The 18,538-nt window shown below is 52.0% G+C and overlaps 8 protein-coding genes across 8 annotated transcripts; 4 read left to right on the forward strand and 4 right to left on the reverse strand.

Moving 5' to 3' along the window:
• Positions 1-93: 93 nt before the first annotated feature.
• On the forward strand, positions 94-2,214 carry J4E86_003620 (uncharacterized protein; the record flags this gene model as incomplete). The annotated part of the gene is made up of 1 exon (XM_051444173.1): positions 94-2,214. The coding sequence occupies one exon, from the start codon at positions 94-96 to the stop codon at positions 2,212-2,214; it is 2,121 nt and encodes a 706-aa protein (XP_051305668.1).
• A 1,705-nt stretch (positions 2,215-3,919) lies between these two features.
• On the reverse strand, positions 3,920-4,655 carry J4E86_003621 (uncharacterized protein; the record flags this gene model as incomplete). Its single annotated transcript, XM_051444174.1, has 2 exons — positions 3,920-4,532; positions 4,579-4,655. The coding sequence occupies 2 exons, from the start codon at positions 4,653-4,655 to the stop codon at positions 3,920-3,922; spliced, it is 690 nt and encodes a 229-aa protein (XP_051305669.1).
• Positions 4,656-4,956: 301 nt separating this feature from the next.
• On the reverse strand, positions 4,957-5,421 carry J4E86_003622 (uncharacterized protein; the record flags this gene model as incomplete). Its single annotated transcript, XM_051444175.1, has 2 exons — positions 4,957-5,361; positions 5,410-5,421. 2 exons carry the CDS (start codon positions 5,419-5,421, stop codon positions 4,957-4,959), a joined length of 417 nt encoding a protein of 138 aa, XP_051305670.1.
• A 332-nt stretch (positions 5,422-5,753) lies between these two features.
• On the forward strand, positions 5,754-6,945 carry J4E86_003623 (uncharacterized protein; the record flags this gene model as incomplete). Its single annotated transcript, XM_051444176.1, has 3 exons — positions 5,754-5,777; positions 5,868-6,293; positions 6,346-6,945. 3 exons carry the CDS (start codon positions 5,754-5,756, stop codon positions 6,943-6,945), a joined length of 1,050 nt encoding a protein of 349 aa, XP_051305671.1.
• Positions 6,946-7,498: 553 nt separating this feature from the next.
• J4E86_003624 (uncharacterized protein) lies at positions 7,499-9,019 on the reverse strand (the record flags this gene model as incomplete). Its single annotated transcript, XM_051444177.1, has 3 exons — positions 7,499-7,641; positions 7,701-7,997; positions 8,053-9,019. 3 exons carry the CDS (start codon positions 9,017-9,019, stop codon positions 7,499-7,501), a joined length of 1,407 nt encoding a protein of 468 aa, XP_051305672.1.
• An 832-nt stretch (positions 9,020-9,851) lies between these two features.
• On the forward strand, positions 9,852-11,557 carry J4E86_003625 (uncharacterized protein; the record flags this gene model as incomplete). The annotated part of the gene is made up of 2 exons (XM_051444178.1): positions 9,852-9,961; positions 10,009-11,557. The coding sequence occupies 2 exons, from the start codon at positions 9,852-9,854 to the stop codon at positions 11,555-11,557; spliced, it is 1,659 nt and encodes a 552-aa protein (XP_051305673.1).
• A 2,494-nt stretch (positions 11,558-14,051) lies between these two features.
• On the forward strand, positions 14,052-15,268 carry J4E86_003626 (uncharacterized protein; the record flags this gene model as incomplete). Its single annotated transcript, XM_051444179.1, has 4 exons — positions 14,052-14,058; positions 14,097-14,197; positions 14,254-14,771; positions 14,824-15,268. 4 exons carry the CDS (start codon positions 14,052-14,054, stop codon positions 15,266-15,268), a joined length of 1,071 nt encoding a protein of 356 aa, XP_051305674.1.
• Positions 15,269-15,883: 615 nt separating this feature from the next.
• On the reverse strand, positions 15,884-16,770 carry J4E86_003627 (uncharacterized protein; the record flags this gene model as incomplete). Its single annotated transcript, XM_051444180.1, has 2 exons — positions 15,884-16,231; positions 16,284-16,770. Coding segments are annotated over 2 exons (835 nt in total), but the record flags the coding sequence as incomplete, so codon positions are not given.
• Between the last annotated feature and the right edge of the window lie 1,768 nt (positions 16,771-18,538).

An 18,538-nucleotide genomic window follows, 5' to 3' on the forward strand; every position in this document is an offset into this window, starting at 1 on the left:
GGAACTTAATCAAAGTAGGGCGGGAGAGGATGCCGTCATAAGCTATATAAAGACGAGCGGGTAGAAGCGTTGCTAACGAATCACGAAGCCATTATGTTTCCAATGCGACTGGGGAAGTGGGCCCAAGTTCTATATTTACTCTCTCTCACATCGCCTGTCGTGGAGAGCAAAATCGATCGCAAGTCGATTGTCCAGCAGTATAATATCAAGCTCAGCCAATCGAACCCATACAGCCCAGTCCAGGTTGGCAACGGAAACTTCGCGTTCGGTGTAGACATTACCGGACTGCAGACCTTTCTGCCGCACAACACTCTCTCATCCTGGGGATGGCACAACCAATCTCTGCCAACGACACCAAATCAAACGCTTCCATCAGACTACACTGGTGTTGACTGGTGGACCCACGATCGCCTCGTCAACTATGCGCAGCCCAACCCAGAACAGAAGGACATCAGTCAATGGATGATTGCGAACCCACATCGTATTAATTTGGGAAGAGTTGGACTGTGGTTCGGCGGCATCGCAGGAGGGAACGTCACCGAAGACCTACTTGCTGGTAAAGAGCAGGTGCTGGAACTCTGGGAAGGTGTCATCAAATCCACTTTCTTTATCAACGGAGAAAAGGTTGTGGTGACAACTGTTGCAAGTCCGGAAACCGACACTATCGCTGTAGACATATCGTCCAGCCTGGTAAGGACTGCAGGACTGGGCGCTTTCTTCGATTTCCCGTATGCGACCGGGAAAAATAAGTTCGATGCACCATTTGTTGGTCTCTTCAACGCTACTTCCAACCATTCCACGACGGATGAATACAGGAACAGAGGTGCGACAATCACGCATGTACTGGATGCAACAACATACACGGCCGATATTGCTTGGGAAGGTTATGCCCGCCTCTCGCGCCTGCACAGAAACGAGCACAAATACATCCTAGCCGCCAGTCAGAGATCTGAGACGCTCTCGTTCACTGTTACATACGCTCCTCGGGTGGCCAATGTGTCTTACACTGCAGAGACAGTCAAGCAAACGTCACAAAGCTGGTGGGCAGACTACTGGTCGACTGGTGCATTCGTGTCACTTCCTTCTGCCAGCAATGCTTCTGCACACGAGCTGCAGCGTCGCACGGTTCTTTCTCAGTACCTTCTTGCGGTCAATGGGGCTGGTAAAGATCCCCCACAAGAGTCTGGCTTGGTGAACAATGGATGGTACGGCAAATTTCACATGGAAATGGTCTTCTGGCATCTAGCCCATTGGATGTTCTGGGGAAAATGGGACCTCTATGATCGCAGTATCGGCGTCTATGGGCGCTTTCTACCCAGCAGCTTTGAACGGGCTGAAAAGCAAGGATACGAAGGCGCGCGCCTCGGCAAGATGAGCGATCCAAGTGGCCGATCTGCGCCAGGCGAGATCAACAGCCTCCTCATCTGGCAACAACCGCATCCCATGTACTTCGCCGAGATGGAATACCGATCTTTCCCGACCGAAAAGACTCTCGAGAAATGGAATGACATCTTGACAGGTGTTGCGGACTTCATGGCTAGTTATGCTTTCTGGAATTCCACAACGAATCTATACGATCTTGGGCCGCCCATGTATCCAGTCTCTGAGAATACTAATCCCAACGAGACGATTAATCCGACGTTCGAGCTAGCGTACTGGCGCTTTGGTCTCGATGTAGCGTCGAAGTGGCAAGCGCGGCAAAACAAATCTACCCCGGAGTCCTGGATACATGTACATGACAACCTAGCGCCTTTCCCCATTGAAGAGGACGCGTATGTGACGTATGAGGGTATACCAAACATGTGGAATACCCCCGAATATACGGAAGATCATCCGGGACTTCTAGGTATATATGGCTGGTTGCCCCCAGACTCTCGTGTGAACATGACAATCTTCAACAACACCATCGCCAAAGTACACGAGATCTGGAACTTTCCCTTTTCTTACGGCTGGGATTTCCCGTTGCTGGCTATCACGGAAGCGAGGGGAGGAGATGCGGAACGCGCTGTTGGTCAGTTGCTTGACGTGAATAATGCTTTCGATGAAGTAGGAATGCCAGAGGGTGGAACAAGAGTGCCGACGCCGTATTTTCCGAGCTCAGCGGGCTTACTACTCGCGGTGGGGATGATGTGTGGTGGCTGGGATGGGTATGAAGGGCCAGTATGGCCGTCGCACTGGGATGTCGAGTGTGAGGGTTTTACGCGAGCCATGTAGGGTGGTTGCTAAAACATATCATTCATACACCACGAGTGTTCCTAAACTTCTTTCACTTCATCCCTTTCCTCTTCACTATCCGCTTCTGGAAACGCCCCCATCTCTGTGAGGACGTCTGCGAGAGCAACACCCTGTTGATCTAGAAGTGAAACGCCCAGGTCTAGCATTTTTTTCACATTATACCTAAACCTCTTCCAGGTTTCCATCCTTCTCGTGTCCGCCACTTTCATCTTCTCTCGCCAGAGAAATGGCTTTCTTTCGAGATAGTCGTTGACTGAACACATGCGAATGGCATGTAACTTCCTGTCCGGCGGCAACGACCCGACGACCTGAAGCAATGACTCTAGAGTTTGAACTCCGTAACCAATGTTCTCTGGAAACCGACGAAGCACAATCTGAGTGACTGATATAGGGACATCACAGAGAGGCCCTGTGGCATCGAAAGTATCAAATACTTCCAGAGAGGATGTGTGATCAAAGACCTCAGACATGTTGGCCAGTTGGCTATCGTCAAATTGCAGCATTCTCAAGCCGGCACCGTACTTTGCCATGAAAGCAGGCAGATTACTCAATTTCCTCCAGTTATCGTGCGGCTTCCGGATTGCAAAAGCTGAAAGCTTGGGCATAGCCGAGTGTGTGAGCCAGCCTATTAGCTCATTAGTGGCGTACTCTGCAACCAGCTCGACCAAGCGCAGATGAGGGAACTCAGATGATTCAACATCGTCCAAGCCGCACGTTCGGCCTCTAACCCCCAGGTGGAGGTCTCTGAGGGCTGTGAAATGTTTTAAAAGAGAAAGCGCTTCCTGAATACGGATAGGGCGACGTCCAATGTATATAGACAGCTTTGTAAGTTGTGGGCCGTGAGAGTGTACAATAGCTGCGATTTGCGGACGCTGGAGATCAAAACGACAAAACAATTCGCTTAAGTTCGTCATGCGGGAGAGCAGAGTGGGCAATGCAGCTTGCAACGCCATCAAGGCTGGTTCAGTAGGGCTTACGCCCTCATCTCTTTGGATCCAGAATGAGCGCACCCAAGAAGCTTTCGGAGCATCGGATTCGATGGTACGGTCAAGGAGACAGGCCAAAGCTGTGATGTGGTTGGACGCTAGATCGTTGTTGCCGTCGATCGTTAAATGGCGGTAGACAAGTGGCTCTACCAAGTCCTGCGAGAGGTCAGATAAAAACACAATGGTTTAATCTGGATTTTTTTGTACCTTCCACGACTTGCACACATATTGCAGTCTCTGTAGATCACATGTTCGTTCTCTTCTATACTTGAGAGACTGGTTGAAAATGTGGGTGTCGTAAGTGACCACATGCTCGAATATGGTGAGCCATAGTTCGGTGGGTAAAGCGGGTAAGGCCCGATGCTCAATTAGCCGTCCAGAGGTTATGTCCATGATGCGATCGAAGTGAATTAGAAGATAGGAGGGTCAGTTGGGTGACGTTGCTTGGAAGGTGGATTTGTCTCAACACAGGCTAGCGCAGATCTGGTTAGACAGACCCCCGAGATCAGGCGAGCCGGGCTTGCATGTCATTACATCTACTTGGGGGCAAATGCTAGAACACCCTGAAGCATACTACTTCTGCAATCTCCAATTCCTTCATCAGCTGCTCCGACTCCACAATTCACCTTTGCGGTGACGATGTGTGCGATACGCCACGCTTGTAAGTCCCTCTCACAGACCGCCAACCATGACTAGAGCTATGTCTCCATGAAGTCCTTCATGCTTGTTGTCCACGAGGTCATCTTTGAATTGGGTGTCCTCGCACATGCCATAAACGCTTTTGACAAGTCCAGCGTGAAGGCGAGCGGCATATCGTCAAGGTGAATAGCCCAATTCTCTTTCGCCTCTCTGACCCACACATCAACCATGAAGCGCCTGCCGGGGGATCCCTCCGGAGTTCCATCGTATATGGTCTTGACTATGCTGGAGCCGGGACGTAGTGGCTTGTAGAAAGGCTGATTGAGAAGGGCGTCACGGAAGGCGACTAAGACGGCGTTTTTGAATGCAGTATCCATGAGCATCTCTCCCATAACGTAGCTCTTGCCAAGCATACCGGTCTCATGATTGAACCTCCCTGTATTCTTCGTGGTGACAGTAGGGAATGTCTTGAAGTACAACCAATGAAGGTAAATTTTGAAGATAGCCGGGTCTTCGTCGACAAGAGTGACGGTGCGCGCATCAACACGAGATGCTGCCCACTCTTCCTTCATGGCCTTGTCGAAGAACCTTGAGCTTCTCCTGATGACAGCTTCATGGACCGGAAACTTGGTTCCCTCATTGCCAACGTTCACTGTGATCGTGTCGAAGAGGCTAAACGCTATCAATATTGGTTCTTTCTAAGAAGTGAAGAACTCACTCGAAGGCGTCTGTCTGCAGGATTCGCCCATGTTCAGACTTGAACTCGATCGCCGGTTCCTCAATCTGTCCCGACATCGCTGCAGAAGATAGTTAATTGGCGGTTGTCGTTGGTTTTGTCGCGGTGTTTTGGAGGGGAAGCTGAGCAAAGAGTAGTGTAAACAAGAATGGCTAGAGCGGATTTTCATAGCGTCTCTAGGCAAGGTGATAGTGAAGATGAGTGGTGAGAACGCAGTGTCGCGCAGCAGATTGAACCATAAAGAGACGAGCGCGCCTGCCGTATCGGGACAAAGCGAGCGAGGGCATGTTCGGGTGTCCATGACATGTTGTCCTTATTTTACATTCTTCACAGTATAATACAGGGTCGTAAATTCGTTCCTCAAGACCATCGAATCTTCATCTTCCACTGATCCAGTTTGGCCTCCCACCATGTCTTCTGAGGCGCCCGCTCGATCTCCTCCATTAACCTAGTGTAGTGCTCTGGCGCAGATGTTGGCTTCAGTACCCCCGGTGATAGCGCATACTTTGTGCTATATCGGTTCTCTAGTAACGAGAATAGTGCGTTCACTTGGGCTTGCTCGAGCTTGGGATTCGCAGGCGGCGAAGATGCGGCCGGTGTTGTGGATGCGGGCGCTTGGGGCTTTGCGCCCTCTTCGGGAGTGGGTGTTATGGGTTGGACGCCGAATGGTTTGCCGTGATGCTCGATTGCGCGTGTGAAGGGTAAATTTGGGCGCAGAGCGTCTTTTGGCCAGAGAGCGAGGAGGCGGGTGTATTGCTTTGTTATCTGGACTATGTCAGCTGACTGTTTTGCAATGCAGCGCTGTATACTCACAGTATTCGCCATGGCTGTGTGTGAATTGAGAAAAAGTGAAGTTCTTCACCTTGTCGGGTCTCAAAGTCGATGATGCTTCGGTAACCAGGGTCCAGGCGCTATTGGATCGTGGCGCAGCAGCCGTGTCGCATGGCCCAAAAGCGAGCAACTTGCATTTGAAACGCCTCCTCCACTGCACCTGCCGCCTGACACGCTCCACCCACCTGCACCTCCCTCCTACAACCGCCGTCTCTCTCGTCCACGCTCGCTGCCTTACCTATTCCTACGACTCCCCGCCTTGACGACATCCGATAGCAGATATCCCATCGCCCCCTTCACGTCACGCATCCGGTTATCCGCGCAACATGCCTAGCCAGGGCTACGAGAGGGTGCGTTGCCCCGGTCCATCCCGACCACCATGCGACTGCGCGAAACCCCTATATTGCTTTCGCAACGACAGCACTAATGCGTTAATCCAGGTAGCCGCCCAAGACGAAGAAGAATCTCCCCAGACGCTGCAACCCGGCCAGCAGTGGCCCCCGGCCTCGCCACCACCCTCCTTCCACTCGCGCGCATCATCACCAAACGGCACATCACGGCATCTCCTATCCGAGGATCCGATAACGAACGAAGAAGACCGCACACTCGCCGATACCTTCGACTCGGATTCGGATGACGACGACGATAACGATGGGCGCGACGATCGGCAGCGGCTGATGCGGGGAAATCCGAGGACAGAAGAGGAAGCGGCGCCACCGGGCATCCAAAGGAGAGTGACGGAACTGCCAGTATTCAACACACAAGCGCCCACTCCAGGACGGGTGTACGGTGGAGGAAACGGTGGTGTCTGGGCAAATCTCAGCGCAAAGCCTACCAGAGGGGAGGATGCCGAGGAGAAGCCTCCAGTACGTATCAGACTATCGATAAGTCGCGTGAATCACTGCTAACATGCACCAGACATATGAACAAGCTGCCGCAGACGCGACACCACCCTACTGGGAAACCACCATCCTCGCTCCCGGCACTTTTGGCGATGAAGTCTTTGTCGAAGGCCTCCCCGTCGGCTCCCTCTTCAGCTTCCTCTGGAACGCCATGATCTCCATGTCCTTCCAACTCGTCGGATTCCTCCTCACCTACCTCCTCCACACGACCCACGCCGCAAAGAACGGATCCCGCGCTGGTCTCGGTATCACGCTCGTGCAGTTCGGTTTCGGATTCCGCTCCGCCGTACTCTCCCCGAACAACGGTAGCAACGATAACCCCGGACAAGGGTTCGACGGTGGCGTTCCAAACGACCCGAATGCGCACGACTTTGACCCGGACAAGGTCGGCAGTGGAAACACAGGGGGTAGTGATATGACACCCGCAGCGAGTGCCATCACAGGCAGTGACTGGATAGCGTACGGCCTGATGATTGTCGGCTGGTTCATCTTGATCAAGAGTGTATCAGATTTCATTCGCGCAAGGCGGCACGAACAACTCGTTCTCCAGTCTCCCGATCGGGGGCTGGGTGTGGCGGTGGTCGCCGAGGGTGAAAGCCCAGAGCGCAGTGTATAATTTCTTCAAACGAGCCTCAGACTGGCATCTTCTTTTCTTTCCTTTCATAGCGTATTACTTGGTTGCATCTAGGGACGGCGTTTACTATTGGCTAAAGACAGATCGAAAGACACGCGCTTCGCTGTTGTAGCAGCACATCACCGCACGATTTTCCTTATACACCTATCTATTACTTTATTATCCAAATCCCCTTCCGGAGTTTCTTCCACACGAAGTCCGTCACCACCCAGCTACTTCCCCTGTCCTGATGCAGTTCATTCTCTAGCGTCATCAAATGCTCAGCTGAAATCCACATGGCGGTAGTAGAGATATATTGAATTAGTCTATCGGCTATTGTACATGCACAACATGTGCTGGGTATCTTTGGGGTAAAAATCTCAAAACAGCTCTTGACAAAGCGCTCATATCTCGTAGACGAAATTAAACCATGTGCCTGCTGATACGTTAGCAAGCATCTCTTGAGATGAACCGCGGACATGACTTACCACAAGGAACCGCCGCGCATGAATCTTTGGCACATATTTAGCATGCGACCTATCAAAGCTGCGGATTGTTACATCATAACGCACTTTTCAGTCGCATACACCTCTCCGTACTGGTCCACGCCCGCCATCATCTCGTTGTACCGCTGCTTGTTCTTGACTTCCTCCGGGAACCATTTCTTAAGGAAGGCGGCTTGTTCGGTGTCCAAGTTGTCTATAGTCACATAGTCAGCATGATGTTCCAAGGCGTCTATGAGTTAAAGACATGCTTACCTGAATTTGCATCAAAGACTGTCTTCTCCCGGCAGAACGGACAGTTGTATTGCTTATTGTTTTGCATGACGATCAAGCACCGGATGCAGAAGGTATGGTTGCAGCTAAGCTTTACGGGCCGCCATTGGATCTCCATGCACATAGGGCAAGAGTAGTCGTCTATCTGCGGGACGTGGGATAGGATCTGTGTGTTGACCTCTGCGCAGACGGCTTTGGCGAGGTGTTCCGAGAACTCTGGGTATTCTACCTGACGCGGGAATGTGGACTTTACGCCTAGCGCTGTGCGTTTATCAAATTCTAGTGACATGTTAGTTCAGCGTCTCCATGTTTGTTAGGATATGGGGGTATTTACTCTTGAGGATCTTGATCATGGCATTATGGTTGATCTCACCGAATCGCAGGCCCTGGAGAATCTCCCGGTTGATGTGCATGAATGTGTTCAGTGCTTGTAGATTCTCCTTCTTCTTCAGTTGTTCCACCAAGCCAGCCTTGGCAATCTTATTTGAGAATCCTGCCAGTCTCGCCATGGCCTTCTCCGAGTCGTGCGATTTGTGGTCCATCTCTGTTGTTCCAAAGAAGATGCCTTCTTCCACGTATATCTGGAAGATTTGACGCCAAGCAGTGAGCATTTTCCTGTTGGCTCTCCGGTCTGGATCCGTCAACTTTGCAACCTGCTTCCCTAGTGCTTCAATCTGGACGTTCATTCGCTTTTGCTCCCGCTCCTGCAATTTCTCCAGTCCTGTAACTTCACTGGTAAGCCTGGTGAAGAACTCGGTATCCGAGGTGATGGGAACCTCCACTGTACGATACCCTGGTCGGTTGCGAGAAGCATTGGCCGGAGTGGTAGTTATAGAATTGGATGGATCTATGGAGTCGATGGACTGTAGTGACGAGTTTGAGTCGTCCAAGACGCGCATGTCAGACATGCCCGTCTCAACAGCCAGCATATGGAGTTTGCGTCTGGTGTCATCATCGAGCTGGGCGCTCAGTACCTCTCCGCTCGATTCGTTTACGTAGAAGAGGAGCTTTGGATGGAATGCCTTGCGCGAGGGCGATGCATTGTCCTTGGCACTGTCGGGGTTGAGAATGTACTCGAAAGGTCGTTCTTGATCGTCGTCTTCTCTGGTAGAAGCATTGTAGTCTTCGACATGTTTGAGTAGTTTGGACAAGGTGGCAGGATCGAGGCCCACTTGCCGCAGCTCGTCGGTAAGCCTCTTGATGCATTTCTTGAGCTGCGAGTATGAGATAGCCGAGTCGACCCACTCTGGCGGGAAGCCCTCATCCCGGAGAGTCTGCTTGAACAGATGGCCGAACTTCATGTTTGGAGCAGGGTTGACGAGGTACCGTGGTAGGGCTGGCCGATCAGAAGGCGCAGAGGAGGCACGTGGGGAGCTGAGTGGTTGCGACCCTTAGCGGGGTACCTTCCACGCTTGTTCGGCCACAGTTCCGGGTCGGGCTAACGAAGCGTTCCAGCGATCACCGCCCTGGGATATGCAGATGCGGCTGTGTAGTAGAGCGGGATTATTGGAATGAAGTGTCAAAGAGTCCCAGACGTGTGGTGGTGGGGAAGCAATGGTGTTGGGTGAGAGAATTACGACTTGTCAACAAGGGCGATTTGCTCCGCGGGTCATGCGCCTATGTGCCTGGAAAGGATGCCGCTAAATGGAGACCCCAGAATTCGATGGAGATTCGTCTTAGGCCATCACGAAGACATGGGGATGCGCCTCTCTTATGAAGCAAATCAAAGCATGGCGTGTGCCGGCTTTCGGCGCTGTCTAGACTGCGGTGGCTCCAATAGCGCTCTTCTTCAATCACTGTCTGCTCAAACTTTTCGCCTTCGCAGTCCGCGACCAATCAACGCCAAGCGCACAGTCATAGGCGATTTGCTTGCAGTGACGCAACATGGCTCTTCGCGACTCACCCAACTAACACGATGTGAAAGCCGGGGTAGTCTCGGTGTATAGCAGGCTGTCAGCACGCGCACCGAGAAGCTGTGAAAGCTGCACTACAAACTTATATGCTGTCACTCTCCCATACACGCCCACACAACTGAACTGCAGCATCCAGCCACTGCCACTGCAGGTAGTCCGAGACCCGAAAATCTCGAATACGTCCGAACCGTACACCTAGCTGCATCGAGCCAAAGCCACTATGGGTGCATCACAGTCCACCGGCGGCGGCGACGCGCCTAGTAATGCCGGCGAAGTCAAGACAAGTTACTACGAACTACTGGGTGTGGAGCGCAATGCCACTCAAGATGAGTACGTAACAAGACACACGTAACCTATTCAATACTAACATCTACAAGACTCAAGAAAGCATACCGCAAGAAAGCGCTCGAGCTGCACCCCGACCGAAACTACGGCGATGTCGAACGTACCACTGCCCTCTTCGCCGAAGTCCGATCCGCATACGAAGTTCTCTCAGATGACCAGGAGCGCGCATGGTACGATGCACACGAGAGGGATATACTGCGGGGTACTACTGGCGAGGAGACCAGCGACCATTACCAGGGTGACATGAAGGTTACGACAGCCGACGACATAACGCAGATGATGGGCAAGTTCAGGGGGAATGTGGACTTCTCAGACTCGCCGAACGGCTTCTTTGGCTTCGTACGAGAGACGTTCGAGCAACTTGCGCGCGAAGAGGAGTATGCCGCTGACTACGACGACCTCGACGTACCGGATTACCCTAGCTTTGGTCACAAGGACGATGAGTACGAGGGTGTTGTGCGCGACTTTTACTCCGCATGGAACGGCTTCGCGACGGTGAAAAGTTTTGCATGGCTGGACGAATACAATCCCTCTCTTCAACCTGATCGCCGCTATCGAAGGGCAGCTGAGAAGGAGAACCAAAAGATCCGCGACGAAGGCAGAAGGGCGTTCAACGATGCGGTCAGAACGCTGGTTGCGTTCGTACGCAAGCGAGACCCACGATATACCCCGAACACACAGACGGCAGAGGACAAGGCCAAAGCACAGCGGGATGCTAGGAAAGCGCAGGCTGCACGAGCAAGAGCTGCGCAGATCGCCAAGATGGAGCAAGAGGAGCAGGCGGTGCCAAGTTGGGCTACCGCACGTCCGGCGGATGAACTTGAAGAGGAAAGCGAGGGTGAAGTCGAGGAAGACGTCTACGAGTGCGTTGCGTGTAACAAGACATTCAAGAGCGAGCGACAATACGATGCCCACGAGAAGAGCAAGAAGCATCAGAAAGCAATCCAGGCTCTCAAGAGAAAGATGCAAAAGGACAACGCCCATCTGGACTTGGATGAAGACGCTCTCAAAAGTGACGAGATCCTACCGGTGGAGGATGAGCTTGCAATGGAAGCCCAAGTTTCTGGTGGTGGAGACTCCGATGCATCCGTGGAAAACCTCGCGACAAGGACGAATGAGCTTGACATAGACGACCACAGTACAGACGAGGAAGAAGGCCGTGTGGACCGAGTGGCACCTAGTAATACAATGTCTGCATCGCCCGTCGACTCAGAAACAAGCTCAGACGTTGACGACGAATATGCTTCGCGCTCCGAAATAGAAGCACGACTTGCTGGCGCCAGCACAGAACCCTCCACAGCACCCACCGAAGATCTCGACTTTAAACCTGAAGATCCCACAGAACCAGAAGTCACCGCCCCGCCGGAACCCAAGCTCGGCAAGGCTGCGTTGAAGCGCATGAAGAAGGCTGCAAAACAGGCTGAGAGCGAAGAGCCCGATATCAAAAACAAGTGTAATGGCTGCAGCGCTGGTTTCTCGTCCAAGACTCAACTGCATCAGCACTTGAAGAAGCATCCCGAACATGCGGCGCTGAAATCTATCGCGCAGCCGGGTGGTGGAAAGAAGAACAAGAAGCGGTAGTAAAGATGATGGCACGAATCACGATCTGTATGAGAGACATGGTATTGATGTATGGTTTGCTTTGGCATAGCGCAGGTGTTTGCTAGAGGCTAGATGATTTGTTAGACTTGCATTGAGCGGTTGTTACTCGCATTTTCAAGGCGTCTTTAAATGTGCTGCCATTAAAACCACATTCAAAATAGAAGTTGTCGCTGATATACATTCCCCACTTGCCAATAGTAAAGTATTCCATGTCCTCTCGTATCCAGTTTTGTGTTCCTGCAGGGTTAACCACTACAAACCACCTCGGTATTAGACTCAGAAGCCTGCTGGACTTCACTCGAAGATTCTGACTGTTTGACACGCAATTATCCTCAAGCAAACATAGACATTCGAATCACAGCAACGGCTACATGGCTTTCCAACTTCTTGATTTCCCCGACCGATTCTAACGGAAATTGCCAACAACGATCCGCACGCTGCCCGTCATGTCGCAGGATCAGGAGCTTGTACGATATCAGCGTCTACTCACACTCGACGATATCGGCGGGAAAGCCAATGAGTTGGGTATCGAGGCTACACAAGAAGAGCTGAAACATGTGCCGTTGGTGTGGTGGGACGTCAAATAGCACATGGACAACGAGAGTGCCGGCTTACGACAGTATGCTGTTCTTTGGTCTTCAGGAGTGGAATGCGCAAAGAGACAAAAGAACAACAGTTGAGAGTAGCGAGCACTGTGATCTCTTCGCCCGACGACGTGTTGGTACAAACAGTTGTTTTCGTTACTTGAAAATGCCCCAAATGATGCAAATGTTGAGAATACCGTGAGGAGAGTCTATATGAGCGCGTCCGAGCGCTCGATAAGCTTTGGCAAGCCATGGGTGCGTTCGCGAAGTGGAAGTTCTTCCGTGGAGTTAGTGCATATGCGTTTCCACACCCCACTACGCCCCTGCAAGTGCTATCGCTATACACATTATATCTCGGGTAGTCGCCTGACAGAACTCTCGCATTGCCACTTGTGTAGTCATGTTCGCGTTGCTTTTGATTCAAGGCTACCAAAAGGCGTGCAAGGCAAGACTAGCGTCTCCAACGGTTGAGGAGTTCTTTTTTCTGGCGTGTGGGTTCTCGAACATCAGATAATCATGCCTTAAGATTCTGATGGCATTGCCGTGTGCCGGGTCGAGCATGCGAGCGAATGCGTGAGAGCAGAGAAATGATCAACCACCGGGATTAGGCCATTCCATTCCACAGTCAGGCATTCTGTCAATGTCCTGTGCCGCACTCAGCCGTTGTTCCACCAGCCCGTGTCGTATCGGCAAATGAACAATTGTGTTCGAGTACGCAGTGTTTCGTGAGCAAAAGTGACGATTGTTGATAGGTGGCAGGGACTGGGTTTCTCCTTGACATGGCCCCAAACACCAAAAAGGTCACTGATAGTAAGATAGAGGGGCATTCGGGTCTCTATGCGGCGCAGGGTCGAACGGGTTGGGGCGCATTGATCCTCGTCGGATGTTGCGGATCCCACCTTCCTGATTGTGATGCTCGCCTTGCGACGTCCCATCACCTCCATGTACAGTTAGCTGAGGGTATAGAGCTGCAGATGCCAGGGGATAAGTCCACCTGGAGTGTTAAGCTCCCGCGCTAAGCCGCGTGGGCCCTCGAACAAGAGTTCTCCCATTGCATGGCGTTGCTTGACGTCAATGCATCGGGGACTGCTCCAAGACGTTTCCTTCGCGCACTTTTAGTCCTATGGTACTGGGTTGGACTGCAATGTGGCGGTTCGCGGCCGGCGTGATTGTTGATGCCCGTTAGCGTTCGCGGTCAGAGTCGCTTGCGTGCGCGTGCTCTCGCCAGCTAGCCAAAGACACGACTAGCCGAGGCTGATGCGTCTTAGCGCCAGGGTCTGACGGAAGCTTCTACCCCTGAACGATCCAGGCGAACAACTCCTATCCACTCTTTCCTGACACCTTCAGATCCTTTTGATCGTATTCCAGGCCATGCACTTATCGTGTCCGGCTCTAGCGGCCCTCTGATAGGGCCTTGATCGAACTGTCAGCTCGTACTTGCCCAGTCTGTCATGGTGTGGGGATAGCCCAGGGGTTCGCATGGACACCCTCCGCTACTAATGGTTAGCTGTGCTCAGTCGACGCTTGTCAGAATGGACGCTCGTATCAAATGGGGCACTATCAGAAGGCGGCTTTTCTCTCGAGTCTTGTCCATTTCTTGGGATTCTTGTCGCTCTCCAACTTCGCCTCTCGACCTCACAACTTACCCTCAGTCATTCGTTAATACAGTCGCGCGTTGTTCACTCGTTATGCAATCATGATGCCAAAGGCGTACCGTCTATCTTTCTCGCACCTCGTCTTTTACATCTCGACCTTTGTGATCGCAACCCAGTTATGGTCCATATGGGGGCAATCGAAACACAACTATATTCCTTTTTCACACCATAGGAATCTTCAGCGAGACTGGGACTTCAACGCCGACCTGCATGCCAATGTGCACACACTCAGCCATGACCAGTGCGATTCCGCCTTTCCAAAGCTGTATCACAGCTTAGATCAGTCGGTTAGCCTAAGGCAAGGCAGAAAGGTGCATATTCAAGATATCGAAATCGATCAGGGAAGATGCATGCTACGGGTTATGATATACGAGGGCGAGGTACGTCTATACGCGTCTGGTCAGTTTCCGGGCTACAACTAACCTGCCACTCCTAGCTGTTTGTCGTCGATGCCGGAAAGCCAGAGGAATGCTACGTCACGAACGGAAACGAGAGAGAACGCATTCTAGGAACCCTAGCACAAATCGACCGCGCCGTCTCCACCACCTCAACATCCGACCCCGCGATCCCAAACGTCGAATTCTCCCTCTCGCTTGACGATCTGCCACGGCGATCTAGGAAACAGGGAACATTCTTTGGGTACACCCGGAAGGAGGGTCCGGAATACAAGGACATTTGGATGATGCCAAACTACGCGTACTGGGCTTGGAACTACACCCATGCTCCAAGCTGGAATAGCATCAGGAAAGAGATTGAGCAGAAGGAGACCGAACTGCCATGGGCAAAGAAGGACCCTAGGATCGTATGGCGAGGCAAGGTCAAGATGGCTAAGCTTAGGAAGGAGCTAGTCCGAGTCAGCGAAGGCAAGGAATGGAGCGACATCAAGCCTGTGGTCATCAACAACGCCAGCGACCCGCATACCAAGGACGTTATGAATCTGAGGCAATTCTGCGGGTAAGAGACAAAGCTGCGACATGGATATGAAACCGTACTGACCGTCTTTTAGATACAAGTTCACCGTCCAAACCGAAGGTACCTCGTACTCCGGCCGCCTTAAGTACCTCCAGCTTTGCCGCTCAGCCCTCGTTACACACCCTCTCGAATGGCAAGAGTTCCACACACACCTAATGAGGCTTGCTGGTCCCGATGTGAACTACATTGAAGCGTCCGAGAACTTTGGAAACCTCGAATCGGCTATGGAGTACTACCGTGCGCATGACAACGAAGCCGAGGAAATTGCAAAGAACAGTTACGAGACCTTCACCAGAAGGTATCTGACACCAGCGGCAGTGACTTGTTACTGGAGACGGCTGTTTTGGTCATGGGCGAGTGTACAGGGATATGAGCCACAGTTGTACGTACCTGACAAGGACGGCAATATGGTCATGCGAGGTACACCATGGACTGCCTTTGCGGCCAATTGGCCCAAAGATCCTGCAGCTATTCCTTGAGCGGGAATAAGAAGTGTTAGGATAGGCGTTGCATGAGCATTTGGAGTACTTGGTTTTATGCTTACGATACCCGCGTTCAAGCGTTCCAATAGACACGCATTATTATCTACGTTTACAGTAGTCACTTGAGGCGGAGCTTTGTCCTTTTCAGTCGTGTTTTAGATGGCTTTGACCGCCTTTGTCCTGCATCATAGGATTCAAGCGAGTAATATAGGTTCATCAACCCGCACTCACATGTACATTTACCTTTGTACTAAACGTTGACGCTTGACGCCCAGCTGCGACTATAACGAGGATTTGTCTTGACTGCAAATCCTACTTGACGGACTAGACTGAACCTGAATGATCTCTGGTGCACAGCTGATCGGACAGCATGTTTGACCTATACCCTGATCTTTACCGCTGTATCTTGCAGTTTGGCGCACGCTCGTTTGCGGCTCAGGCTAGTGTGCCTATTTATGCACAAAAACACGCATGCTGTAATTTGATAAGATCCTAGAGCAGAGATATTGATTGAGTGGGCAAGTATATAGAGAGAGGCGAGGTCGTTCTACATGAGGGTAATAGTACAAAGGACCAAAAGACAGTCGACAGCGCTGAGCTTTGCAAGATACATTAAGGAACGTCCGCAAACCACTTGTGCGCCAAAGCCTCAGAAGCTGTGATGCGTCGTTTCGGGTCCATACTCATCATCTTCGTCAAAAGATCCTTCAGATCTTCGTCGAGATCGCTCCACAGGCAGAGTGGACGTCGCGGATAGTCTTCGCTGAAATTCGCCATCACGAAGTTCAGGTAGCCAATCCAGGGGCTATCTTCCAAGTAGGTGATCAACCCTTCCATATCTTCTAGGTCGCTGAAATATGAGACCTGACGTCGAACGACGATGGCCTCGATTGGATTGTCTTCTGTAGCCTTTTTTGGATCTACAGCGAGAACTGCTTCCTTTGTCACGGCGTATATGCACTGCGAAATTGAGTTACCCATTGAAGCACGATGCAAGTGGTAGGCCACTTACAACCAGACCGAAGGAGAACATGTCTGTCGGCTTTTGTATCGCTGCCGCTGCGTGCGCCTCTGGACTGCGCCACATCCAGTTTCCCCACTGCCTGCCACTGATGTAATGGTTATCCGGGAGGCGAACCATATCTTCCATGTCAGCAATCTGCACTTCTTTGACTTCTAGCTCCCCTCCTTGATCGTTCCAATCCAGCAATATATTGTTTGGCTTTATATCGGTGTGCACCATCCCTTTGACGTGTAGCGCTGCGAGCCCACGCAGAGCGTCTCGAAGGACGAGTTTTGTTGTGGAGAGCGGAACGTCTTTCTGAACGAAAGACAGTAGGTGGTCACGTCGGTATGGATGTATGAAAGTGCAATGTTCTGAGTCGGTGTCTTCGGCAACACGTACGTGAGGCGTACCGCGAAGAGTGTCAAACATGGTCTTGCAATGCTTGTAAGTTTTCTCAGGGACTGTCTTCAGTACGTACTTCCGATCCTCAGAGCTGTAAAAGACGTCAGACGAGTATCATGTTGTTTGTTTGGGATAGTGTCAACTAACGTGGCAAGATACACACGTCCATGGTTGCCCGGCCGATCTTGAAGTAGTCGTTCGACAACGTAACGGCGACCCGACTGCCCAATTACTCGCGTCAGGGCAGCGGCTCTTGCGATGGGAGCATTGGACATTCGTGTTGATAGTCAACAGAGTTGAACAGACCCAATGATTTGAGCTCTAGATGGCGACTTGTAGCAATGGAAGGCGCGTTCAATTGGGTAGCAACGAATGTGAGAGCGGACAAATCGTGATTCGAGACTGAACTGCACTAGTAGCGCTTGTATTGCAAAGATCTCACGTGCGTGTCAGGTCGTTGCCTGAAGATGACGCGCCCAGCGCCCACAGTCGTTACCCCAGACCCCTCATCTCGAAATCTCGCTAAACTCTGGGAGGCACAGTCGGGTTGCAGGAGAGAAGAGGCAGAGCAGCGGAAGACGTGGCAATGGGAGCAGACAGCGTATAGCAATCGCCTGCTGAAGTGCGAACGTAGTGCTAGACACAAACGATCGATGAACGTGTAGTGGCGTCTCTTCTCATCAACTTGATAGAGTGATTTGGCGCGTGCACACTTGCGCACGTGATTGCGCGCCTGACGTGCTGCGCCTCCTCCCCGATCTTTGCGACGGACATGCATCGACTCCACGACTGCATGCCATCTCTAATGACGGTGAATAGGTACGCACATGCTGCCAAGCTTCAGGACCGCATGTCCCTCTCTTCACTAAACATTGTCCAGCTGCAAAGACCCGCATCGCGTTTCCCGCTGCTCCGCAACCCCACACTAGCCACTATGCCGCCCAAGGCAACACCGCCCGAATTCCCCGTACAGGCGTTTCCTACGTGTACAGATTTCGAAACCTTTCTCGAGCGCGAACATGCCACGGCTCCCGGCCTCTACGTGAAGCTCGCCAAAAAGAATTCTGGCACACCCTCAATAACGGCAGCGGAAGCCGTCGAAGTAGCGCTATGTTATGGCTGGATAGATGGTCGCGCCAACGCCTACGATGAGACCTGGTGGACGGTACGCTACACACCACGGAGAGCGAACAGTATGTGGTCTCAGAAGAACGTCAGGACGGTGGCACGTCTTATTGAGACCGGCCGAATGCGTCCTGCTGGCCTAGCTGCCATTGATGCCGCGAAAGCAGACGGGCGATGGGATCGTGCGTACGCAGGGTCTGCTACAATCGTAGTGCCCGATGATCTCAAGAATGCGCTTTCTCTGGTACCTGCTGCGGAAGCTCAATGGGAGAGCATGAACAAGAGCGACCGATATACAGCACTGCTGAAGGTAGAGACAGGCACAAAGGCCGGAAGACCAAGAAGAATAGAGAGCATAGTTCAAGTGCTGGCAACAGGGAGACGCTTGAGTAGTAGTACCACTGGAGACAGGACAGCTCGGAAGGTTGCCAAGAGAGCTGGAAAGAACAGCGCGAACGCTGAACCCCACATGCAAAAAACAGCACCTTCACCCCTACGAACAGGACTGCGACGACGCAGGGACTGAGATCTCCCCCTAGTTATGCTCATAGTGTACAGCAATCGACGAGTATGCGCCCACAGCATGTCGACGCAAAAAAGATGGACTTTTTGGCAAAAACATACAACAGCGGGGATTCGCTAGTGGTCACCCACCTAACTACTAATCCGCCGGTACAATGCTTGTATATGGCTGAGCGGACGGGAAGCCTAATTCTCATTGTCCTATGGTCGTA

The sequence above is a fragment of the Alternaria arbusti genome (assembly GCF_024043155.1).
Source record: "Alternaria arbusti strain BMP 1465 chromosome Unknown scaffold_3, whole genome shotgun sequence".
NCBI classification, from domain to species: Eukaryota; Fungi; Ascomycota; class Dothideomycetes; order Pleosporales; family Pleosporaceae; genus Alternaria; species Alternaria arbusti.